This window comes from Bombina bombina, chromosome 6 (assembly GCF_027579735.1).
Source record: "Bombina bombina isolate aBomBom1 chromosome 6, aBomBom1.pri, whole genome shotgun sequence".
Classification (NCBI taxonomy): Eukaryota; Metazoa; Chordata; class Amphibia; order Anura; family Bombinatoridae; genus Bombina; species Bombina bombina.
In genome coordinates this window covers 740657525-740685299 of record NC_069504.1, presented here as the reverse complement: position 1 = coordinate 740685299, position 27775 = coordinate 740657525, and the positions used below count along the sequence as shown (strand labels likewise).

General features: G+C 41.0%; 1 protein-coding gene across 2 annotated transcripts in view; it reads left to right on the top strand.

Annotated features, from left to right (window-relative positions):
- Positions 1-27775, top strand: part of LOC128663585 (tumor necrosis factor receptor superfamily member 10A) — a 340293-nt gene that overhangs the window by 165927 nt on the left and 146591 nt on the right. The window contains exon 1 of one of the 2 annotated variants that reach the window (XM_053717980.1): positions 24996-25182. The exons of the other annotated variant lie outside the window; for it this stretch is intronic. Coding sequence (XP_053573955.1) covers positions 25090-25182 — 93 coding nt within the window. The 5' untranslated portion in view covers positions 24996-25089. Of the gene's footprint in view, positions 1-24995; positions 25183-27775 lie in introns of those variants that run through there. 2 annotated transcript variants of the gene reach the window in all.

The following is a 27775-nucleotide window of genomic DNA, read 5'->3' as shown; positions in this document are numbered from 1 at the left end:
GTTAATAACTATAATGTAGGGGTCGGCGGTGTTAGGGACAGCAGATTAGGGGTTAATAGTTATAATGTAGGTGGCGGCGATATCGGGTCGGCAGATTAGGGGTTAATACTTGTAGTTAGATTGCGGCGACGTTGGGGGGGCAGATTAGGGGTTAATAACTATAATGTAGGGGTCGGCGGTGTTAGGGACAGCAGATTAGGGGTTAATAGCTATAATGTAGGCGGCGGCGATATTCGGTCGGCAGATTAGGGGTTAATACTTGTAGTTAGATTGCGGCGACGTTGGGGGAGGCAGATTAGGGGTTAATAACTATAATGTAGGGGTCGGCGGTGTTAGGGACAGCAGATTAGGGGTTAATAGTTATAATGTAGGTGGCGGCGATATCGGGTCGGCAGATTAGGGGTTAATACTTGTAGTTAGATTGCGGCGACGTTGGGGGGGGCAGATTAGGGGTTAATAACTATAATGTAGGGGTCGGCGGTGTTAGGGACAGCAGATTAGGGGTTAATAGTTATAATGTAGGTGGCGGCGATATTCGGTTGGCAGATTAGGGGTTAATAAAATAATGCAGGTGTCAGCGATAGCGGGGGCGGCAGATTAGGGGTTAATAAGTGTTAGATTAGGGGTGTTTAGAGACTCGGGGTACATGATAGGGTGTTAGGTGCAGACTTAGTGTTTCCCCATAGGAAACAATGGGGCTGCGGTGTTAGTTTTTTTTCAGCCGAAACTCCCATTGTTTCCTATGGGGAAATGCCGAATTTTAACGAGCTAATTCGGATTTATTCGGAGATACGGCAGCTATTTCGGATTCATTCGGTAGATTCAGAAGTATTTTAATTCGGAAATCCGAATCGATCCGAATCTCCGAATTTACCGAATTTACCGAATTTCCGAATTAATCCGAAACGAACCGCACATGTCTAATTTTTTTGTAGGTATTGTATTTAATTAATGTATTGATAGTGTAGTGTTAGGTTTAATTGTAGGTAATTGTAGGTATTTTATTTAATTAATTTAATGATAGTATAGTGTTAGGTTTAATTGTAACTTAGGTTAGGATTTATTTTACAGGTAATTTTGTTATTATTTTAACTAGGTAACTATTAAATAGTTCTTAACTATTTAATAGCTATTGTACCTGGTAAAAATAATTACAAAGTTGCCTGTAAAATAAATATTAATCCTAAAATAGCTACAATGTAATTATAATTTATATTGTAGCTATATTAGGGTTTATTTTACAGGTAAGTATTTAGCTTTAAATAGGAATAATTTATTTAATAAGAGTTAATTTATTTAGTTAGAAAAAAATTATATTTAAGTTAGGGGGGTGTTAGTGTTAGGGTTAGACTTAGCTTTAGGGGTTAATCCATTTATTAGAATAGCGGTGAGCTCCGGTCGGCAGATTAGGGGTTAATAATTGAAGTTAGGTGTCGGCGATGTTAGGGAGGGCAGATTAGGGGTTAATACTATTTATTATAGGGTTAGTGAGGCGGATTAGGAGTTAATAACTTTATTATAGTAGCGCTCAGGTCCGCTCGGCAGATTAGGGGTTCATAAGTGTAGGCAGGTGGAGGCGACGTTGAGGGGGGCAGATTAGGGGTTAATAAATATAATATAGGGGTCGGCGGTGTTAGGGGCAGCAGATTAGGGGTACATAGCTATAATGTAGGTGGCGGCGCTTTGCGGTCGGCAGATTAGGGGTTAATTATTGTAGGTAGCTGGCGGCGACGTTGTGGGGGGCAGATTAGGGGTTAATAAATATAATACAGGGGTCGGCGGTGTTAGGGGGAGCAGATTAGGGGTACATAAGGATAACGTAGGTGGCGGTCGGCAGATTAGGGGTTAAAAAAAAATATTCGAGTGTCGGCGATGTGGGGGGACCTCGGTTTAGGGGTACATAGGTAGTTTATGGGTGTTAGTGTACTTTAGAGTACAGTAGTTAAGAGCTTTGGAAACCTGCGTTAGCCCAAAAAGCTCTTAACTACTGACTTTTTTCCTGCGGCTGGAGTTTTGTCGTTAGATGTCTAACGCTCACTTCAGAAACGACTCTAAATACCGGAGTTAGAAAGATCCCATTGAAAAGATAGGATACGCAATTGACGTAAGGGGATCTGCGGTATGGAAAAGTCGCGGCTGAAAAGTGAGCGTTAGACCCTATTTTGAGTGACTCAAAATACCGGCGGTAGCCTAAAACCAGCGTTAGGAGCCTCTAACACTGGTTTTCACGGCTACCGCCAAACTCCAAATCTAGGTCTCAGTTTTTAAACAGTTTTATATTGGATTTTTATATCAGTATCTGTGCATCTTATTCTTTATAGTAGTGTCTATTACATGCAGTTATATGAAATTGAGTGTATACTGTCCCTTTAAGTCTGAGCTCTGACTAAGCCATGCAAGGACATTCACCTTTTTCTCCTTCAACCACTGTGTGGTCATTTTTGCTGTATGATTTGGGTCATTGTCATGTTAGAAGGTAAACCTTCTTCCCATTGACAATTTCCTGGCAGAGGGCAGCATATTTTCCTCAATAATTTCACTGTATTTTGACCCATCCATTATTCCTTCTTTTCTGACAAGTGCTCCAGTGCCTGCTGCAGAGAAACATCTCCATAACAGGATATTGCCATCTCCATGTTGTACTGTAGGTATGGTTTTATTTGGATGGTGAGCTGTATTGGATTTCCTCCAGACATATTATTATTATTATTATCGGTTATTTGTAGAGCGCCAACAGATTCCGCAGCGCTATGAACAAAGGGGGAGTACAACAAAACAGGGTAGAGGGCCCTGCCAATAGTTGCACTGTTGTAGTCAGCTCTTAAGAAGGTGATCTACAAACAGCTGGACTATTAGGCTTACATGCTAGGAGGGTTCAGGGGATTGCAGTGGAGGAGAGGAACTGGTATTAGGAAAGGTTAGCGTAGGTTGTATGCGTCCCTGAACAGTAGAGTCTTTAGGGAGCACTTGAAGCTTTTAAAACTAGAAGAGAGTCTTGTGGAGCGAGGCAGAGAGTTCCATAAGATGGGAGCCAGTCTGGAGAAGTCCTGTAAACGGGAGTGTGATGAGGTGACAAGAGAGGAGGAGAGTAGGAGGTCATGAGCAGAGCGAAGGGGACGGGAGGGAGAGTATCTGGAGACAAGGTCTGAGATGTAGGGGGGAGCAGTGCAGTTGAGGGCTTTGTATGTCAGAGTGAGAGTTTTGTGTTTGATCCTAGAGGCAAGTGGAAGCCAGTGAAGGGATTGGCAGAGAGGCGCAGCAGATGAAGAGCGACGTGTAAGGAAGATGAGTCTCGCAGAGGCATTCATTATGGATTGTAAAGGAGCTAGGTGGCAGGTGGGGAGACCAGAGATGACAGAGTTGCAGTAATCAAGGCGTGAAAGAATGAGAGAGTGGATTAAAATCTTAGTTGTGTCTTGTGTAAGGAAGTGTCTAATTTTAGAGATGTTTTTAAGGTGGAAGCGGCAGGCTTTAGCCAATGACTGAATGTGAGGAGTGAAGGAAAGATCTGAGTCGAATGTGACCCCGAGACATTGGGCGTGCGGGGTAGGGGTAATGATGGAGTTGTCGACAGTTATAGAGATATTGGGGGTGGAGATTTTGGAAGAAGGGGGGAAAATGAGGAGCTCAGTTTTGGATAGATTTAGCTTGAGGTAGTGAGAGGACATCCAGGAAGAGATGTGAGAAAGACAGTTAGTGACACGGGTTAGCAAGGAAGGAAATACAGGGAGTGCAGAATTATTAGGCAAATGAGTATTTTGACCACATCATCCTCTTTATGCATGTTGTCTTACTCCAAGCTGTATAGGCTCGAAAGCCTACTACCAATTAAGCATATTAGGTGATGTGCATCTCTGTAATGAGAAGGGGTGTGGTCTAATGACATCAACACCCTATATCAGGTGTGCATAATTATTAGGCAACTTCCTTTCCTTTGGCAAAATGGGTCAAAAGAAGGACTTGACAGGCTCAGAAAAGTCAAAAATTGTGAGATATCTTGCAGAGGGATGCAGCACTCTTAAAATTGCAAAGCTTCTGAAGCGTGATCATCGAACAATCAAGCGTTTCATTCAAAATAGTCAACAGGGTCGCAAGAAGCGTGTGGAAAAACCAAGGCACAAAATAACTGCCCATGAACTGAGAAAAGTCAAGCTTGCAGCTGCCAAGATGCCACTTGCCACCAGTTTGGCCATATTTCAGAGCTGCAACATCACTGGAGTGCCCAAAAGCACAAGGTGTGCAATACTCAGAGACATGGCCAAGGTAAGAAAGGCTGAAAGACGACCACCACTGAACAAGACACACAAGCTGAAACGACAAGACTGGGCCAAGAAATATCTCAAGACTGATTTTTCTAAGGTTTTATGGACTGATGAAATGAGAGTAACTCTTGATGGGCCAGATGGATGGGCCCGTGGCTGGATTGGTAAAGGGCAGAGAGCTCCAGTCCGACTCAGACGCCAGCAAGGTGGAGGTGGAGTACTGGTTTGGGCTGGTATCATCAAAGATGAGCTTGTGGGGCCTTTTCGGGTTGAGGATGGAGTCAAGCTCAACTCCCAGTCCTACTGCCAGTTTCTGGAAGACACCTTCTTCAAGCAGTGGTACAGGAAGAAGTCTGCATCCTTCAAGAAAAACATGATTTTCATGCAGAACAATGCTCCATCACACGCGTCCAAGTACTCCACATCGTGGCTGGCAAGAAAGGGTATAAAAGAAGAAAATCTAATAACATGGCCTCCTTGTTCACCTGATCTGAACCCCATTGAGAACCTGTGGTCCATCATCAAATGTGAGATTTACAAGGAGGGAAAACAGTACACCTCTCTGAACAGTGTCTGGGAGGCTGTGGTTGCTGCTGCACGCAATGTTGATGGTGAACAGATCAAAACACTGACAGAATCCATGGATGGCAGGCTTTTGAGTCTTTGCAAAGAAAGGTGGCTATATTGGTCACTGATTTGTTTTTGTTTTGTTTTTGAATGTCAGAAATGTATATTTGTGAATGTTGAGATGTTATATTGGTTTCACTGGTAAAAATAAATAATTGAAATGGGTATATATTTGTTTTTTGTTAAGTTGCCTAATAATTATGCACGGTAATAGTCACCTGCACACACAGATATCCCCCTAAAATAGCTATAACTAAAAACAAACTAAAAACTACTTCCAAAACTATTCAGCTTTGATATTAATGAGTTTTTTGGGTTCATTGAGAACATGGTTGTTGTTCAATAATAAAATGAATCCTCAAAAATACAACTTGCCTAATAATTCTGCACTCCCTGTAGTTCTGGTGCAGAGAAGTAGATTTGGGTGTCATCGGCATACAAATGATATTGTAAACCGTGGGACTTAATTAGGGAACCTAGTGATGATGTATAGATTGAGAAGAGAAGGGGACCGAGGACAGAGCCTTGCGGTACTCCGACAGAAAGTGGTGACGGGGCGGAGGAGGCCCCAGAGAAGGCTACACTGAAGGTACGGTTTGACAGATAGGAAGAGAGCCACGAAAGGGCTGTGTCACAGATGCCGAAGGATTGGAGGGTTTGGAGCAGAAGAGGGTGGTTGACAGTGTCAAAGGCTGCGGACAGATCAAGGAGGATAAGCAGAGAGAAGTGGCCTTTTGATTTAGCTGTAAGTAGGTTGTTGGTGACCTTAACAATAGCTGTCTCTGTGGAGTGATAGGGACGAAATCCAGATTGCAGCGGGTCAAGAAGGGAGTTTAACATAAGGAAATGGGATAGGCGTGCATATACTAGTTTTTCGAGAAGCTTAGAAGCAAGAGGGAGGAGGGAAATTGGGCGGTAGTTGGATGGGGAGGTAGGATCAAGGGAAGGTTTTTTGAGGATAGGTGTGACCAGCGCATGTTTCATCGATGAGGAAAATGTACCAGTGCTGAGGGAGAGGTTGAAAGTGTGTGTTAGTATAGGGGTAAGGGTAGCAGAGAGAGAGGGGAGCAGCTGTGAGGGGATAGGGTCAAGGGGACAGGTAGTGAGGTGAGAGTGTAGTATAAGTGCTGAAACTTCGTCCTCAGTAACAGGGGAGAATGAACTAAGTTTCAGGTTATGAGGGTTGTGGGTGAGTGGGAGTATTTGAGGGGGGGAGAGAATGGAATTGTGTTGAGAGCTGATTTCATGTCTGACAGAGTCAATTTTGTTAATGAAGTGACTGGCAAAGTCTTGGGCTGACAGAGAAGTTGTATTAGGAAGTGGGGGAGGGCGGAGGAGAGTATTGAAAGTGGAGAACAGACGTTTTGGGTTTGAAGAAAGATTAGAGATAAGAGTAGAGAAGTAGTGTTGCTTGTGGAGATTAAGGGCAGAGTAGTAGGAGTTCAAGATGAATTTGTAATGAAGAAAATCAGCTGAACTCCGTGATTTTCTCCAATGCCGTTCAGCAGTACGGGAACATCTGCGTAGGTACCGTGTCAGAGGAGTATGCCAGGGCTGGGGATGAGTGTGTGATTTCCTAGCAGTGGTAAGGGGGGCGAGATTGTCAAGGACGGATATAAGGGTGGAATTATAGTGGTAGATAGATTGTTCAGGGCAGGAAAAGGTGGAGAAGGATGAGAGGAGCGGTTGAAGGGAATTAGCAAGTTGTTGCTGATCTAAAGACCTAATTCTTCTGTGAAGTTTGGTGTGAGGAGTAGAAGGTGGGAGAGTTGTAGGAAGGGATGATATGTTGCAGGTAAGGAGATGGTGGTCAGAAAGAGGAAAAGGGGAGTTTGAGAAGTTTGAGAGAGTGCATCGATAGCTAAAGATCAGGTCAAGGGAGTGACCGTCTTTGTGAGTGGGAGAATCAGTCCATTGTGACAGACCGAAAGAGGAAGTGAGTTGCAGAAGTTGTTTAGCAGATGAGGCAGTGGGATTGTTAAGGGGGATGTTGAAGTCACCAAGAATGAGGGCAGGGGTGTCTGAGGAAAGGAAGTAGGGTAGCCAGGCAGCCAAGTGATCTAGAAATTGAGTTGTGGAGCCAGGGGGTCGGTATATGACTGCAACACGTACAGAGAGAGGGGAGAATAAGCGAATCATGTGGGTTTCGAATGAGGGAAAAGTGAGGGAAGAGATAGGGTGTATTTGTTGAAAGGTGCAACGAGAGGAAAGTAAAATACCTACACCACCTCCTTGTCTATTACCAGACCTAGGAGTGTGGCTGAAGTGGAGACCCCCATGTGACAGAGCAGCAGTGGATGCTGTGTCTAGGGGAGAGAGCCAGGTTTCTGTTAGGGCCAGAAGGTTGAGGGAGCGGGAGATGAAGAGGTCATGTATAGAAGTGAGTTTGTTGCAAACAGAGCGAGAGTTCCAGAGTGCACAGGTGAAAGGGGTAGTGGCTTTAGATGCAAGAGGAATGTGAGAAAGGTGTGCAGAGTTTTGTTTTCTGAGTCTATGGGATGGTACACATGGATGTGCATGGCTTGTCAGTGACATATCCTTTGGTGTTGAGGCCAAATAATTCAAGTTTAGTCTCATCTGACCATAACACCTTTTTTCCATGTGGCCTCAGAATCTCCTAGGTGTGTTATGACAAAGCTCAGTCATGACTGCATGTGGCCTTTCTTGAGGAGTGGCTTTTTTCTCTTGCAACCCTCCCATACAAGCCACATTTGTGGAGAATTTGTGATATTGTTGTCACATGCACACAATGACCACTCTTTGTCATAAATTCCTGCAACTGCTTTAGAGTTTCTGTGGGCCTCTTGGTAGTCTCTCTGACCAGTTTCCTCCTGGCTCTTTCATCCAGTTTGGAGGACGTCCTGATTCAGAGAGGGTCTGTGTTGTACCAAATACCTTTCACTTCTTAATAATAGACTTCACTGTGCTTCTAGGCATTGATAAAGCCTTTGATATTTTCTTGTATCCATCTCCTGACTTGTGCCTGTCCATAACATTATCCCGGAGATCATTGTGTCAGTGCCTAGCCACCCCATAGTTGATTGTTTGCTTTAGTTACACTACCAGGGACTGAGATGCTCCAGTAAAGCTCTTTTCATGCTAAACTAATCAATATGCCCACAGCTGATCACAGTTGAAGGTCAAATGGCTTTGTGTGTGCAGTTGAGAAGGTGATTAGTTACACCTGATTGAGTTTACTAGTAATTTTAGGAGGGGGTAATCCTTTTTCCAACTCAGTAATTCTGTTTTTGAATTGTCTTTATTTTTGCCTGACAAAAAGGTGAATGTCCTTGCATGGCCTAGTCAGAGCGCAGACTTAAAGGGACATGAAACCCACATTTTTTCTTTCATGATTTAGGAAGAACATGCAATTTTAAACAACTTTTCAATTTACTTCTTTTATCTTATTTGCTTAATTTTCTTGCGATCCTTTGTTTAAAAGCATATCTAGATATGCTCAATAGCTCCTGATTGGTGGCTGCACATAGATGCCTCGTATGATTGGCTCACACATGGGCATTGCTATTTCTTCAACAAAGAATATCTAAAGAATGAAGCAAATTAGATAATAGAAGTAAATTGGAATGTTGTTTAAAATTATATTCTCTATCTGAATCATGAAAGAAAAATCTGGGGTTTCATGTCCCTTTAAACCCCATTTAATATCTGTCACCATTAAATGTAACGGAACTGGAGAAGTTCTGCAAAGAAGAGGGGGCAAATATTGCACAGTCTAGATGTGCAAAGTTAGAAGAGACATATCCAAACCGACTAAAGGCTATAATTGAAGCAAAAGGTGATTCAACAAAATACTGACAAAAGGGAGTGATTCTTTTTCCAAATCAGTGATTCTGTTTTTCAATTGTCTATTTTTGCCTGACAAAAAGGTGAATATCCTTGCATGGCCTAGTCAGAGCCCAGACTTAAACCCTATTGAATATCTGTGGCATGACTTGAACACTGCAGTCCACAAACATTCACCATTAAATGCAGTGGCGTCACTACAGGGGGGGCATTTGCCCCTAGGATATAGCTTGCCCCCTACCCCCCCCGTCAGCCCCGTCACTTGCATGATTTTTAAAAAATTGTTCTATGTTGTTTCTTATTTTTTTTTTTACTCTGGGACGGTGAGTGGGGACTGCTTTTTATTTTGAGTGAGTCGTGAGATCGATGAGAATGAATGACTGAGGATAATTGATTACACAGCAGCAGCACACCTCCCCTACCGTGACCCGTGTTCACCCCACCCGCCACAACACATGCCTCGTGCCGGCTCTACACGCAGCACCACGGCACTCCAATATACCCCATGCATGCTGCTGCCACTATTTGCTCCTCCTCCAGACCAGTTCCAGCCAGGTCATGTAACGTTCCTTCACAGGCTCAGCAGCACAAGGGATATGACTGAGGACTCACTGGAGAGGAAGAGAGAGGAGCCAGGCCAGCAGGGGCTGTGTGCAGAAGCGCGAGGGAAGGAGCAGCACCAGCAGGCAGTCACACTGGTTGTCTGCAGTGTCTGGCAGTGGCACAGAAAGACCGGTCCGTGATAGAGAAGATCATCCTCTGATTCTGGGGTAAGAGAAAATACATGATGATGATTCACTGTTTCAGATAGAGTGACTGCAGGGGCGGACCTATTGGAGGTGAATTGTTATATTCCCGGATTCCCTCTCCACTAGTTCTCAATTAGGTCACCGTCTGCTTGCTGTGTTATTAACACCTGCCTGTCTCTCATGCTCCCCTGTCAGCAGCTTCTCAGCACTGCGTTACAACTTACAACCATGTGTACTGCAAGCAACTACTCCACCCACTACTTTAAACTAGTAGCTGACTTGCCCTGTGCAGTGCACATTACACTGACTGCATCTCATATACAACACCCTGTCACAGAGTAAGGCATTCTCAGGTGGGAGACTTGAATCAATCAGAGAAGCAGCTGAGCTTGTGCAGTCCGGGCATGTTCAGTGCATTTAGAGAAGCAAGCTAGGGAAAAGCTGCCAATCGCTGCCATTGCCAAATGATAAACAGCCCCTGACAGTAATGATGGCCTCTCACAGGTCTTTTGCAAATGAGCCCTAACATTCCTGAGTGCAGCTATAAAACTAATGCCAGGACAGGTCAAGGGGAGTGTGTTGTTTTTATCTCCCTGTGTTAACTAGTTTGCTGTCAGAATAAATTAGCTACTGACTCATATCAAAAGGTTAGATGGTGATAACTGAGGTATTTTTGCCTGACAAAAAGGTGACCGAATCCAGGAGGCAGGTGTTCGGCCTATCAATTTCAGTGACCACTGCTTAGTGTACTGCATGCGCAAAATAAAGGCTACTAAATCCTCTCCCAAGGTTAAAATCACCAGGTCCTTCAAAAAATGTAATATTCAATAATTTCTAAATGACATCAAGAACCTCCCCTGGCACAGATTAAACCTAATCCCAGATCTAGACTCTGCAGTTGAATTCTTTCAGTCTGAACTGCTACAAGTTTGGAATTTACATGCCCCGCTGTGTAAGGTGAGAGTAAAAGGAGCACACTTGAATTGGATCACAGCTGACCTCATTCAAATGTACCAATTTCGGGATTCATTGTGGTCAAAGTTCAAGCATACTGGCTCTATGAATGATCACTGTGTATATAGACAATGGCGAAATATATGCACTAAACAAACAAAATTGGCTAAGGCCCAATATTTCTGTGAAAATCTGAACAATAACATATCTAACCCTAGAAAGTTTTGGAAACTCATAAATAACTTACAAAATCCACCAATCCACTCCCAACCCTCCACTGTCAATGTGGATAACCAAAACCTGCAACTTCCCTTAGAAGTAGCAAATGCCTTTAACAATTATTTTGTCGGATGCTCCACCACCCTGATTGACAAACTAATAAATGGCACGCATCCTGAAGCTACAAATGTGTATCAGGCCCCACTAAAACAGCAAAGACCCAATATAGAGAAGTTCAATTTTAGACCTGTACCCATCAATGTCGTTAAGAAACACCTTAATAATCTAAAAAAGAAAAACCAGTCTGGACCTGATCAAATCCCAGAAATGCTGTTAAAGCTCAGTGCGCCAGCAATTGCTAAGCCTGTCACAACCCTAATTAACGAATCCTTGGTGTCTGGATACATACAAAACTCTGGAAAACTGCAAGAGTAGTGCCTATTCATAAAAGTGGGGAGTTAACCATGGTTTCTAACTATCGATCTATATCATTGCTCCCATTATTGTTAAAAATCTTAGAAAAATGCGTCCATACGCAATTATGCGAGTATTACCAACTTTCTAACTATCTGACCCCTGATCAATCAGGTTTTCGACCGAATCACTCCACTACAACTGCCCTCCTAAAAGTTTGCAACAACATCAAAACTGGCATGGAACAAGGAGACCTAACTGGAGCTATTTTCCTTGATTTTGCTAAGGCTTTTGACACAGTGGACCACGACATACTACTGCTCAAACTAAAAAACTCTGGTATTGCTGATCGTCCGTTAACCTGGTTTAGATCATATGTATCGGATCGATCCCAATATGTCTCTGTTTCTAACAGTGACTACCTCCCTCTCCCAGTCACGTGTGATGTTCCCCAAGGTTCTATTCTCGGCCCCCTACTATTCACATTATTTATAAATGATTTGCCTAATGTCTGCAAATCCTCAACTGTACACATGTACGCAGACGACACGATAATCTATGCAAACAAATCTGATCTGCCGCAGCTTGAAGCAGTGCTCCAAGACCAGTTCACAGAGGTAGAAAAGTGGATCTCAAAAAAAAAACTCTTCCTAAACACTGACAAAACTGTCACAATGATCTTTGGAACTGGGCCTAAATTACACAAATTACAAAATTCCCATCTATGCATCAAAACAAAATCCAATTGCACGCTTACCGCAGTCCACTCTTTCAAATACTTAGGTATGTTCTTAGACCCTAATCTATCTTTTGGCCTCCACATAGAAAAACTTGCATCTAAACTTTATCCAAAATTAGGTGCCCTGTACAGAAACAAATCTTGCCTCAGCCCTACAGTAAAGGAAAAGATTGTACAGCAAATGCTGATGCCTATCATGGATAATGGGGACGTAGTATACGCACCTGCACCGCAAACTCACCTTAATAAACTTAATACATTGTATAACTCATTCTGCCGCTTTGTGCTACAATGTAACTACAAGACCCACCATTGTGACATGCTAAAAGAACTAAACTGGCTGACGCTGGAATCCAGACGCACCCTCCATCTTTCCTGTCTTGTGTTTAAGAGCCTTTCTGGGAAGCTCCCACCCTACCTGAGCAGAATGCTCTCCCCGGCTATTCCCACCTCCTATAACCTCTGATCCAGTACCAGCACATTATTTAGCTTGGCTCAATACAAAAAGAAAGCAGCTCGATCCTCCTTTTCCTACCGAGCGTCACAGTTATGGAATGACCTCCCGCACACTTTCAAACCTTCCCCAAGCCTAATATCCTTTAAGAGATCCCTCTCTACATATCTCAAAACAGAATGCACCTGTCATGGTTGATTATATATTTATTACCTGTTCTATGTAAAATTTTTGCATCTATTGTGTATTATTATTGTTTTTGAATTTTATTGTACCCTATTGTATCAATGCAATGTTTTGTGGACCCAGGACATACTTGAAAACGAGAGAAATCTCAATGTATCCTTCCTGGTAAAGTATTTTATAAATAAGTATTAATTTAATTGTTATTATTATTATCTGTTATTTGTAGAGCGGCAACAGATTCCGCAGCGCTAATTATTTCCAAAGATTATTTGTTTAACATCTTGTGGCAGACATGGTTTAAGTGAAATTCAATCCTAGTGTTGTACTAGGATTGACTATTGAAACAAATAAAGGGGACTTTCATTCATGAAGTATAAGATACTTCATGTAGAAAGCTCCTTTATTTTTTTCAATCAATCGCCGTTCTTAGCTGCTACAGCAGCCCACAGCTAAGAAAAATTTTGCTAAAAGGTGACGTTTTCACCTCTTAGCCAATAGCCGTGTGGTAAATCCGGCTCCCATGGGCGCCAAGTCGGATTTACCGCATGGCTATTGGCTAAGGGGTGAAAACGTCACCTCTTAGCAAAAAAATTTTTTAGCCATGGGCTGCTGTAGCAGCTAAGAATGGCGATCGATTGAAACAAATAAAGGAGCTTTCTACATGAAATATCTTATACTTCATGAATGAAAGTCCCCTTTATTTGTTTCAATAGCCAATCCTAGCGTTTATACAACGCTAGGATTGACTTTCACTTTAATGAATATGATTGCTATCATTTATCACATCAATACTGGTTTCTAATAATCTAATTCAAATGCCATTGGTAACTATTTTACTATGAAAGCAGGCATTGCTTAGTCTGCTTGCTTCCAATGGGGCTGGAACATATTTTTAAACACTAGCTTTACTTACAGATTAAATATGTTAAACTAAGCAGGCTGGGCAGAGGCACCTTAACCACTATATATATATATATATATATATATATATATATATATATATATATATATATATATATATATATTACATAAAAGGGTTTTGTATAATGCGGACTATATTAGAATACAGGCCACACTGGAGGCGCTAAAAGTGACACTATTTAGATAAGCTGCTGGAGTGTACCTGCGAGGCGTGTGCACACTACCCCTGTAAGTGTACACGCCTAATAATAAAAGTGGAAAAGGAGGGTTGGTTCACTACACAGCGCTAATCACAGATGTAAAATTAATAAGTGTGAAAGTATATTGTTATGTACAACCAAAGCTGAATATGCGTATATACGAAAAGACTATGGTTCACAAACGATCCCAAACTTTAGGGCAATTGGGGTATATTTTACCAATCTAATTTAATAGAGGCAAACTACTCTGAAAAAGTACTGGATGTTGATAAAATACCTTCTCTGATAGAAGATGTCACAGAGTATATGTATGTTACGAACAAGAAAAGCAAAACTTGTAGTAAATAGTACTATTCAGGTACAATGAATGTATGTAATTATAATAGGGCTATAAACGGGTTACATTCTAAACACAGACATTTCCCAGTGAGAGTGGTTAACAGTCACAGTGGTGTTCAGGGATTTATAGGATTTCTTCACTGCTGTTAAAGTCAATCGAATATGCTACATGCAGATCTCAAAACAACTGAAAGGTGGTATAGGTTAACACACTTTTAAACAATCCTTAAGGAGGCTCACAGCCTACTTACATTCGCTGCCCTCAATCTCATGAGGTAAGGATTATGCGTTGTGTAAGGAAATCCACTGTACGCAATCCTCCTACGGCTCTTTGAAGTGGTTGTGCTGTGTCTTGTGGGTCTCAGGTATTAGTCCGGACCGGGCCGTGCCGAGTATTTTGCTTGTTCCACTCCCTTGGTCACGCTCCACCAATAGAGATAGAGGTAGTTTCTCCAAGATCGCTCCGTCGTTATGGAATTAAAGAAACAGCAAACATAGCATAATATTGTTTGGTATAAAATAGAACACTTTTATTGCTAATCGCAGGATAAAAGATACTTACAAACAAAACCTCAATTGTTATGAGGTATCAGTCTTGCCCGTAATAAAACAATAGTAAGAACAATGCAGGATATCAATGTGGGAAACACAAATCCACCATACGATTTCAATAGATAGAAATATTTGTTCAGATAGAATCCTGTGAACATGTATTAAACATGTATTAAAAGGTTCCAGATATTGGCAAACGTTACCGCTGTCCGTGGTCTGCTAAATCTGAACCAAGTTAAAAGAGAGCAGCCAGATTCAACACTTAAAAAACAGCCTGACGCGTTTCAAAGTGTAAGCACTTCTTCCTCAGAGGCAAATGTTGAATTGTTGTTTGCCTCTGAGGAAGAAGTGCTTACACTTTGAAACGCGTCAGGCTGTTTTTTAAGTGTTGAATCTGGCTGCTCTCTTTTAACTTGGTTCAGATTTAGCAGACCACGGACAGCGGTAACGTTTGCCAATATCTGGAACCTTTTAATACATGTTTAATACATGTTCACAGGATTCTATCTGAACAAATATTTTTATCTATTGAAATCGTATGGTGGATTTGTGTTTCCTACATTGATATCCTGCATTGTTCTTACTATTGTTTTATTACGGGCAAGACTGATACCTCATAACAATTGAGGTTTTGTTTGTGAGTATCTTTTATCCTGCGATTAGCAATAAAAGTGTTCTATTTTATACCAAACAATATTATGCTATGTTTGCTGTTTCTTTAATTCCATAACGACGGAGCGATCTTGGAGAAACTACCTCTATCTCTATTGGTGGAGCGTGACCAAGGGAGTGGAACAAGCAAAATACTCGGCACGGCCCGGTCCGGACTAATACCTGAGACCCACAAGACACAGCACAACCACTTCAAAGAGCCGTAGGAGGATCGCGTACAGTGGATTTCCTTACACAACGCATAATCCTTACCTCATGAGATTGAGGGCAGCGAATGTAAGTAGGTTGTGAGCCTCCTTAAGGATTGTTTAGAAGTGTGTTAACCTATACCACCTTTCAGTTGTTTTGAGATCTGCATGTAGCATATTCGATTGACTTTAACAGCAGTGAAGAAATCCTATAAATCCCTGAACACCACTGTGACTGTTAACCACTCTCACTGGGAAATGTCTGTGTTTAGAATGTAACCCGTTTATAGCCCTATTATAATTACATACATTCATTGTACCTGAATAGTACTATTTACTACAAGTTTTGCTTTTCTTGTTCGTAACATACATATACTCTGTGACATCTTCTATCAGAGAAGGTATTTTATCAACATCCAGTACTTTTTCAGAGTAGTTTGCCTCTATTAAATTAGATTGGTAAAATATACCCCAATTGCCCTAAAGTTTGGGATCGTTTGTGAACCATAGTCTTTTCGTATATACGCATATTCAGCTTTGGTTGTACATAACAATATACTTTCACACTTATTAATTTTACATCTGTGATTAGCGCTGTGTAGTGAAGCAACCCTCCTTTTCCATATATATATATATATATATATATATATATAAATATATATATATATATATATATATATATATATATATATATATATGCGCCAGTGTCCTCTATTCATTAAGTCCACTGGTAGGTACCCAGTTTGTGTGATACTGATGCTAGAAATGCAATGAAAGCTGGTGTACTACATCCCACACAAGTACAATGAAGTATGCTTAATGGCCAGATCACCTGAGCCAACTATATATTATTATTATTATTTTTATACTTTATTTATGAAGCGCCATCATATTCTGCAGCGCTGTCCATGGATACAGATCATTTAAATAAAACAATAGTATAAAACTTCTAAGACTAAGAGACAGGACAGAATTTACAAACACATACAGGAGGAATCGAGGGCCCTATTATAATTACATACATTCATTGTACCTGAATAGTACTATTTACTACAAGTTTTGCTTTTCTTGTTCGTAACATACATATACTCTGTGACATCTTCTATCAGAGAAGGTATTTTATCAACATCCAGTACTTTTTCAGAGTAGTTTGCCTCTATTAAATTAGATTGGTAAAATATACCCCAATTGCCCTAAAGTTTGGGATCGTTTGTGAACCATAGTCTTTTCGTATATACGCATATTCAGCTTTGGTTGTACATAACAATATACTTTCACACTTATTAATTTTACATCTGTGATTAGCGCTGTGTAGTGAACCAACCCTCCTTTTCCACACATATATATATATATATATATGCGCCAGTGTCCTCTATTCATTAAGTCCACTGGTAGGTACCCAGTTTGTGTGATACTGATGCTAGAAATGCAATGAAAGCTGGTGTACTACATCCCACACAAGTACAATGAAGTATGCTTAATGGCCAGATCACCTGAGACAACTATATATTATTATTATTATTTTTATACTTTATTTATGAAGCGCCATCATATTCTGCAGCGCTGTCCATGGATACAGATCATTTAAATAAAACAATAGTATAAAACTTCTAAGACTAAGAGACAGGACAGAATTTACAAACACATACAGGAGGAATCGAGGGCCCTATTCCCGTGGGAACTTACAGTCTAGAAGGGTAGGAGGTTGAGAAACATGAGGTGAGGACTGCAAGATTGAGAAAGATGTTAATGCAGAGTTAGACGAGGGAAATGTTGTTAGGTAAAAGTGATATATTTTTGAGTTGGGTGGTAGGCTTCCCTGAACAGAAAAGTCTTCAGAGAGCATTTAAAGGAAGAAAGATTTGGGCAAAGCCTGACAGCACGAGGGAGAGTGTTCCAGAGGGTAGGTGCTGCACGACAGAAGTCCTGCAGTCTAGCATGATAGGAGGGGATAGTCGCAGAAGCAAGGAGCAGGTCATTGTTGGATCTTAGTGGGCGGGTTGGAGTATACTTCTTGATTATAGAGGATAGGTAGAGGGGAGCGGAGTTGGTGAGTGCTTTGTATGCAAGGGTGAGAATTTTGAATTTAATTCTGCTGTGTATGGGGAGCCAATGAAGGGACTCACAGAGAGGTGCAGCAGATACAGAGCGACGGGAAAGGTGGATCAGTCTGGCAGAGGCATTTAGGGTGGATTGAAGAGGGGAGAGGCGGGAAAGAGGAAGGCCAGTAAGTAGGTTATTGCAGTAGTCAAGTCGGGAAATAATAAGGGAGTGGATTATTTGCTTTGTGGTGTTAGCGCACAGAAAAGGTTGAATCTTGGAAATGTTGCGTAGATGGTTGCGGCAGGATGTAGAAAGCGATTGGATATGGGGGGTGGAGGATAGATTTGAGTCAAGTGTAACTCTGAGGCAGCAGACTTGGGGCGATGGGGAAATGGTGATGCCGTCAACAGGGATAGAGAAGTCACAGGTCGGCTTAGAGCTTGAGGGGGGATAAGAAGGAGCTCAGTCTTGGACATGTTAATCTTTAGGTGGTGAGAGGCCATCCAGGAAGAAATACCAGATAAGCAGTTGCTGACATGAGAAAGGACAGAGGGAGAGAGAGCAGGGGTGGAGAGGTAGATCTGGGTGTCATCAGCATAGAGGTGATATTTGAAGCCATAACTGTTGATAAATTTACCCAGTGAAGAAGTATAAATGGAGAAGAGTAGAGGACCCAGAACAGATCCTTGAGGTACTCCAACAGACAGAGGCATTAGAGAGGAGGAGTCATTGGAATGGCAAATAACACAGAAAAAGACCTGTGAGAAAGATAAGAGTGAAACCAGGAAAGAGCAGTGCCACAGAGGCCAAAAGAGATAAGGGTCTGTAGGAGGAGGGGGTGGTCAACTGTGTCGAAGGCAGCTGAGAGGTCAAGTAGGATGAGTATGGAGTAGTGGCCAATATTTTTAGCAGAGAGAAGATCATTCGTAACCTTGGTAAGGGCAGTCTCAGTTGAGTGTTTGGGGCGGAATCCGGATTGCAGGGGGTCAAGCAAGGAGTTGGCGGACAGGAAGTGGGTTAGGCGATTATAAACTAATTTTTCAAGGAGTTTTGATGTTAGTGGGAGCAGTGATATTGGGCGGTAGCTTTCAGGAGAATTAGGGTCAAGGGAGGGTTTTTTGAGTATGGGAGTGACTATTGCATGTTTGAAAGAAGATGGGAATGAGCCGGTAGAAAGAGATAGGTTGAAGATGTGGGTAAGAGCAGGAGTGAGGGTAGAAGATAGGGAGGGTATTAGATGGGAAGGTATAGGGTCGAGTGGGCAGGTATTGAGGTGTGAGGAAGATAGCAAGGAGGAAACTTCATTCTCAGTGGCTAGATGGAGGATGCAGAGGGTGGCAAAGGGAGTGGCAGGGCCTGTTGATGGAGTATTGCAGGTTGGTGTTGGGATGTTGCTCCGGATAGAATTTGTTTTGTTTAAAAAGTAGTCTGCCAAGTCTTGAGCACTAAAGACAGATGAGGGGGATGGAGCAGGAGGGTAGAGGAGAGAGTTAAAGGTGGAGAAGAGTCATTTATGGTTTGAGGAAAGAGTAGATATAAGGGAGGAGAAGTAGATTTGCTTGGCTAAGTGAAGGGCACAAGTGTATGAATGAAGCATAAACTTATAGTGTATGAAGTCAAGTTCAGAGTAAGTTTTCCTCCAGACACGCTCAGCAGTACGGGCAAATAGCGTGTTTGCTGAGAGTGCCAGGGCTGCAAATGACGGCGTGATGTTTTGCGCAGCTGGGGAGGGGCAAGTGTGTCTAGTGCAGAGGAGAGAGTTTTGTTATAGTGGGATGTTGCGAGATCAGGGCAGGTTATAGTGGAAGTGTGAGGGAGGAGATCTTGAATGGTTTTTGAAAATTGGAGCGGATCCACAGCATGCAGATTTCTACAGCTGCGGGGGCAGGATGGAGGAGTTGGTTTAGCTGTTGCATTAAAGGGACATGAAAACCAATTTTTTTCATTCATGATTTAAAAAGAGCATGTCATTTTAAACGACTTTCTAATTGACTTCTATTATCTAATTTGCTTAATTCTCTTGATATCACTTGCTGAAAAGCATATCTAGATATGCTCAGTAGCTGCTGATTGGTTGCTGCACATAAAGGCCTTGTGTGATTGGCTCACACATGTACATTGCTATTTCTTCAACAAAGCATATCTAAAGAATTGAACAAATTAGATAATAGAAGTAAATTGGAAAGTTGTTTAAAATTGCATGCCCTATCGGAATCATGAAAGTTTAATTTTGACTAGACTGTCCCTTTAATATTATAGGTGACCAAGTGATGGTCTGAGATGGGAAAAGGGCGACAGGTGAGGTCTGATATAGAACAGAGGTAGGAAAATACCAGGTCGATGGAGTGTTCATCACGGTGGGTAGGGAATAGGGTGGATTGTGAGAGATCGAAGGAGGATGTAAGTGAAAGAAGTTTAGAGGCAGCAGGGGCAGATGGGTTGTCAATGGGACTTGACAACCCATCTGTTTTGTGTTTAAGTATACGTGCATGTGTGTGAGAGAGTGCATGTGTGCATAAGCATGTGTGTGAAAGAGTGCATGTGTAGCATACCTCCCAACATTTAAACAAATTCAAAAGAGGGACAGTGTGTATATGTGTGTGTGTGTAACTGTGTATGTATGTGTATGTAAGTATATATGTGTGTGTGTGTATATTTATGTATAATGTGTGTTTCTGTGTGTGTGTAACTGTGTATGTGTGTCTAACTGTGTATGTAACTATGTATGTATGTATGTATGTACAGGGAGTGCAGAATTATTAGGCAAATGAGTATTTTGACCACATCATCCTCTTTATGCATGTTGTCTTACTCCAAGCTGTATAGGCTCGAAAGCCTACTACCAATTAAGCATATTAGGTGATGTGCATCTCTGTAATGAGAAGGGGTGTGGTCTAATGACATCAACACCCTATATCAGGTGTGCATAATTATTAGGCAACTTCCTTTCCTTTGGCAAAATGGGCCTAAAGAAGGACTTGACAGGCTCAGAAAAGTCAAAAATAGTGAGATATCTTGCAGAGGGATGCAGCACTCTTAAAATTGCAAAGCTTCTGAAGCGTGATCATCGAACAATCAAGCGTTTCATTCAAAATAGTCAACAGGGTCGCAAGAAGCGTGTGGAAAAACCAAGGCGCAAAATAACTGCCCATGAACTGAGAAAAGTCAAGCGTGCAGCTGCCAAGATGCCACTTGCCACCAGTTTGGCCATATTTCAGAGCTGCAACATCACTGGAGTGCCCAAAAGCACAAGGTGTGCAATACTCAGAGACATGGCCAAGGTAAGAAAGGCTGAAAGACGACCACCACTGAACAAGACACACAAGCTGAAACGTCAAGACTGGGCCAAGAAATATCTTAAGACTGATTTTTCTAAGGTTTTATGGACTGATGAAATGAGAGTGAGTCTTGATGGGCCAGATGGATGGGCCCGTGGCTGGATTGGTAAAGGGCAGAGAGCTCCAGTCCGACTCAGACACCAGCAAGGTGGAGGTGGAGTACTGGTTTGGGCTGGTATCATCAAAGATGAGCTTGTGGGGCCTTTTCGGGTTGAGGATGGAGTCAAGCTCAACTCCCAGTCCTACTGCCAGTTTCTGGAAGACACCTTCTTCAAGCAGTGGTACAGGAAGAAGTCTGCATCCTTCAAGAAAAACATGATTTTCATGCAGGACAATGCTCCATCACACGCGTCCAAGTACTCCACAGCGTGGCTGGCAAGAAAGGGTATAAAAGAAGAAAATCTAATGACATGGCCTCCTTGTTCACCTGATCTGAACCCCATTGAGAACCTGTGGTCCATCATCAAATGTGAGATTTACAAGGAGGGAAAACAGTACACCTCTCTGAACAGTGTCTGGGAGGCTGTGGTTGCTGCTGCACGCAATGTTGATGGTGAACAGATCAAAACACTGACAGAATCCATGGATGGCAGGCTTTTGAGTGTCCTTGCAAAGAAAGGTGGCTATATTGGTCACTGATTTGTTTTTGTTTTGTTTTTGAATGTCAGAAATGTATATTTGTGAATGTTGAGATGTTATATTGGTTTCACTGGTAAAAATAAATAATTGAAATGGGTATATATTTGTTTTTTGTTAAGTTGCCTAATAATTATGCACAGTAATAGTCACCTTCACACACAGATATCCCCCTAAAATAGCTAAAACTAAAAACAAACTAAAAACTACTTCCAAAAATATTCAGCTTTGATATTAATGAGTTTTTTGGGTTCATTGAGAACATGGTTGTTGTTCAATAATAAAATTAATCCTCAAAAATACAACTTGCCTAATAATTCTGCACTCCCTGTATATTTATGTATGTGTGTGTGTATGTATGTATAATGTATGTGTGTGCTTGTGTGTTTGTGTATGTATGTGTGTATGTATATATAATGTGTGTGTATGTGTTTGTGCCTGTGTGTATATACGTTTGTGTATGTGTTATTTTCATATTTTCAGTGGTATGATTTAGTGGTGAAAATTATTAGTCCCCCCCCCAGTTTTCACTGTGGTATCTTATGTGCCCCCCCCATATATTGTTCCTAGAGTCGCCACTGATTAAATGTAACTGAACTGGAGCAGTTCTGCAAAGAAGAGTGGGCAAATATTGCACAGTCTAGATGTGCAAAGTTAGTAGAGACATATCCCAACAGACTTAAAGGGACACTGTACCCAAAAAATTTATTTTGTGATTCAGATTGAGCATGACATTTTAAGCAACTTTCTAATTTACTCCTATTATCACATTTTCTTCATTCTCTTGGTATCTTTATTTGAAATGCAAGAATGTAAGTTTAGATGCCGGCCCATTTTTGGTGAACAACCTGGGTTGTCCTTGCTGATTGGTGGATAAATTCATCCACCAATAAAAAAGTGCTGTCCAGAGTACTGAAACAAAAAAAAAGCTTAGATGCCTTCTTTTTCAAATAATGATAGCAAGAGAACAAAGAAAAATGGATAATAGGAGTAAATTAGAAAGTTGCTTAAAATTGCATGCTCTTTCTGAATTACAAAAGAAAAAAATTGGGTACAGTGTCCCTTTAAGGCTGTAATTAAAGCAAAAGATGGTTTAACAAAATACTGACAAAAGAGGGTGATCCTTTTTCCAAATCAGTGATTCTGTTTTTGAACTGTCTTTATTTTTGCCTGACATGTTGGTGTTATATCTTTCACTTGGATGTTATAAGTTGCACTGAGTAATTACAACTGGATAAACAAAAATGGTGTCTGCCTTTATTTCAGGCTGCAGAGCAACAAAATGTGATTATTTTCAAGGTGGTGATTCTTTTCAATACCCACTGTATATCTGGGATACTGATTGCCTGTCCAGTATAACAGGTGTGTGCTATACACTGAGCAAGTTATAGCTCTTGGCTACGTGAGTAGAAAATAGGCATTTCTATTTTGAAAGTTTTATACACAGATTCACGCTATGCACCTTTTTTTCTTTTTCTTTGAGGAACAAAGAACCCGAGAGGATATTGTTTCTTCTTATTTATTGGACACTTCTTATTTGATTTTGATTATATATCCTATCACATTTATTTTACTGTTACGATACACAAGTTATTACTGTAGGTAACGGTATTCCCATACTGTAAAAATGATACAGGACCCGTGCAATAGTGTGATTTTTTGGGGGAGTTATTACTATTGAGAAAAAATGTATCAAGTTGCATTCACAGCATTTGAGGTTATGTGGAGCAGGCTCACAAGAGCAAGCTTGCAGAGACAAAATTAGGAAGCAGAAACTGCTTCTTTTGCCTCTCCTCCAGCTCAGAGGTCCTTGCTCTTGTGCAACATGTGGTGCGAGAGCAGGGGAAGGCTTTTGTGCAAAATTGGAGGCGGACAGGTTCTATGCTTGTGAACCTATTTGGCTGCAATCATGACAAATGTTGTACTATGTGTGGGATTTATTATTCTGTGTGCGGACAAGGTTCTCATAGAGAGAACCTGTCCATGAGAAATCTCTTGTGCAACACTGCCTCTGCTCTTGTGCGATCGTCTGTCTGTAACCCTGTGCAATAAGCACTTGTATAACATGTAGATCCGTGAACCAACTGCTGTGTGCCAGCTGTGCACTACTTACGGTATCTGGGTGCATAATAAACTAAGCACTAGCTAGCTTGTCTGCTTTGTACACCAGCTTGGTTCTGCATATAGCTGGGTTATGAATACCGAAGCTGTACATTTGTTACTATGTAAAAGGGTGTTTTTTATGTGCTCTTGTTACAGCCACTGCCAGTGCCTGACTGTATACTTTGTACTGACTGACTGTCTACATACCTGTGCTGTACTCTTTTTTTTTTTTACAGCTAGTGTATGACTGAAATTTGGGATGTGTGAGTGAATCTGATCCTGAGCAGATTTTAGTTTATGTAAATGTGGTTTAAAATACAAAGTTACAGGTCGCTTGCCAATATATGGAACCTGATGTCAAACAATAAAAACTACAACAATAATAATAATGTAGAATTAGTGTACATAATTGTACTTGAATTTCCGTTTGTTCTGGTAGTGGGTTTTAAAAGATTACAAGGTATCCTAATACCCAGATACATTTAATTACAAGGTATCCTAATACCCAGATATATTTAATTACAAAGTATCCTAATACCCAGATATATTTAATTACAAAGTATCCTAATACCCAGCTATATTTAATTACAAGGTATCCTAATACCCAGATACATTTAATTACAAGGTATCCTAATACCCAGATATATTTAATTACAAGGTATCCTAATACCCAAATATATTTAATTACAAGGTATCCTAATACCCAGATATAAAGGAGTAACAAACTGGACTCTATATTAATAATGATGATAATACTAATAATAATTATGATAATAAGAATGATGATAATATAATAATAATGATGATAATACTACTAATAATGATGATACTATAATAATAATGATTATATCATTATTAATATGATTATTGATAAATAACAATAACAATTAAAAGAATAGAGTCTAGTTTGCTTCTTCTTTACATCTAGTTAATAATTATAATAAAACAATAATGTAAAATAAGTGTATATAATTGTATTTCTGATTTTTCTTTTATTCTAGTAGTTGGTATTAGTACAAGGTATCCAATAAGACAGCTATAAAGGTGTAACGAACTGGACATTATGCATTAAAAAAACAAAAGTCATAAGCAGTATATGTCGAAATACTTACATGTTCTTTGCTAGCCCTCAGTATTATGAAGTAAGTAAATGGAGAACTTAAAGGGCCATGATACCCATATTTTTTTCTTTCATGATTTAGAAAGAGAATGCATTTTTAAACATCTTTCTAATTTACTTCTATTATCTAATTTGTTTTATTCTCTTGATATTCTTTGCTGGAAAGCATATCTAGATATGCTCAGTAGCTGCTGATTGGTTGCTGCACATAGAAGCCTCGTGTGATTGGCTCACCCATGTGCATTGCTTTTTCTTCAAATAAGGATATCTTAAAAATGAAGCAAAATAAATAATAGAAGTAAATTGTAATGTTGTTTAAATTTGTATGTTCTATCTGAATCATGAAAGAAAGATTTTGGGTTTAGTGGCCCTTTAAAGAGGTGGAGTCAGCAGCTGCTGGAAAAAACGTCACCGAGACAAACACATATATGAATCACCAGCTGAGCTAAGTCGTTTCTTCTCGTAGGGACAGCAAGGAGGACAGTACAGAAGCGCTGTAATACAGGAGTTTCACACTGACTGGACTATTTTGACTTTGAATGAGGTAGCGGGCGAACTGAGTGCTAGAGATGTTAGGGATTTGTCACTGGATTCATAATGGATTTATCTTCCCTCCTGGCCGGGATATGGCAACAATGATGGTTATTATAACTCTCTTTCTGGTAAGTCAGAGCGCTGTGCCTATTACTGTCTGTGGCACTTGTACGCAGTTTTCTACTTTTACTATTCGTGTGTTATGAGTATCCGTATTGCCAAGCTGTGAAAATGTTACAGGTGCGATTTTATAGACTTGTTTCACAGTCTGTAATTATTTATACTCTTGTTCCGTGTGGATCTTTCCTAGCCCGAACGTTTATTTCTGTGACAATTCACCAAATCACTTTACTTAGTATATAACTCCGCACTGTGCACTTGTCGGTGTTAGCGGTAACGTGTCTGCATTTGGCATGCACGCGCTTTTAGCTGAATATAGCTGGTTATGGACACCTCTGTGGGGACTTTTTTTTAATACAAAATATGCAGAGTCGGCTATTGCTGTAAAAAGGTAACTTTTATTTTAACCATTTAAAAGAGCAATAGTGCAAAGTTCAACATCACAGCTATATGTAGAAACCAGCCAGAAAAGAGATTCCAATAAATCCTACAGGTTTTGTGCCTGGAACGGTACTTTGTGTGATGTACTCTGCTAGTGTTATAGGACTGCAATTTGGTGGATGTCAATACATAATAATAATAATTTATTTTATATAATTTATTTCTCTGATGCCTTTTAAGTCTGGCATATTGAACATTTTATGTTCGAGATCAAAGAAATATGACTGATTAAAAAGGAATAGGTCCTAAGATTACATATGGGTTCGTGAGTAAGAAGGGAACCACTCTTCATGCCATATATGTATCTGATGTGTACAACAAGCAACTCTCTCTTGCTGCACATGTGCCACTTGATATTATTTTATTCTGGGCATACTCTTGTTGCTACATACATCTGAACAAACCACATTAGTTTGCCAGTCTACACTGGCTCCCCATACACTCCAGAATACAATTTAAAGTATTAACCCTAACTTACAAAGCACTCAACAGCCTCACTCCCAACTACATTTTCCTCTCTCATCTCCAAATATTTAACATCTCGTCCTCTTATATCAACCTCAGACCTACATTTCTCCACTCCTATTATCTCTACATCCCACCTCCAAGACTTCTCACGTGCTGCTCCTGTCCTCTGGAACTCTCTACCCCGCTCCATAAGACTCTCCAACCTTGTATAGCTTCGGACACTCCTTGAAAATACACCTATTCAGAGAGGCTTACTCTCTCTCCTCCATCTCTCATACGAACCAAACTAATTCTTAGGGCTCGATTTATCAAGCCTCTATGGCTGCAAGTTCTCACAAGAACTTGCTCGCCGTGATTTATCAAGCACTAAGCTCTTTGCCAAGGTGGCGAAATTCAATCTCCTCGGTCGACTTCGACCGAGGAGATTGACAGCTCCTGCCAGCGTGTGATTGGCTGTGCGCGGGCAGGGGGCGGGATGGCACACGAGCGCAAAATTGCGCTTGTGTGCAATGTTAATTACCTACGGGTAATTTCGCCCCGCCACAGGCAAGCTGAGGCGTACAGGGGCGCGTATACGTGCCCCTGTACGCCTCAGCTTTGATAAATCTAGCCCTTAAACTCCATGACTCACTGCTGCAACTAGAGTCCACATGACAAGCTACCCCAAACCTTATATCTCTGCTCCCTTAATCTGTGAGCTCTCTGGAGCAGGGCCCTCTTCCTCCTGTACTCGATTTGTTTAGTTTATGGTTTGTATTTTATCACAAATTTTTGTCATTGTGTACCTCTATCTTTGTATCTGGTGCACCTCTTTGCCAATCCCTTCTCTGGCTTCCTCTTGCCTCTAGGATCAAACAAAGCCCTCAACTGCACTGCTCTCCCCTATATCTCAGACCTTGCCTCCAGATACTCTCCCTCCCGTCCCCTTCGCTCTGCTCATGACCTCCTACTCTCCTCCTCTCTTGTCATCTCATCACACTCCCGTTTACAGGACTTCTCCAGACTGGCTCCCATCTTGTGGAACTCTCTACCAAGCTCCACAAGACTCTCTTCTAGTTTTAAAAGCTTCAAGTGCTCCCTAAAGACTCTACTGTTCAGGGATGCATACAACCTACGCTAACCTATCTTTATACCAGTTCCTCTCCCCCATTGCTATCCCCTGAACCCCCTTAGCATGTAAGCCTAAGAGTCCAGCTGTTTGTAGATCACCTTCTTAAGAGCTGACTACAACAGTGCAACTCTTAGCAGGGCCCTCTACCCATTTGATCCCTATAATTGTTTTGTTGTACTCCGCCTTTGTTAATAGCGCTGCGGAATCTGTTGGCGCTCTACAAATAACCGATAATAATAATCCAGTGCTATGGAATTTTGCAGCGCTATACATGATCTATTTATATAGCCCATAAAGTTTTTTAGTTTTTTTTTTAAATGTATAGTTTTGCTTATTTTTAAATAACATTGCTCTGATTTTCAGACTCCTAACCAAGCCCCAAAGTTTTATGAGAATATCGTCCGCTACCTTCTCCAGCTTGCTCCTGTTTGTGTAGAGTCTTTTCATATGCAAAAGGAGGGGGGAGGGGGGAGTGTCTTATTTCCCACTCGCAGTGGGCTTTCCAGCTGCCTTTTCAACAGAGCTAAACTGAGAGCTTCTAAGTACGTTTTTAAACAGTTTTATATTGGATTTTTATATCC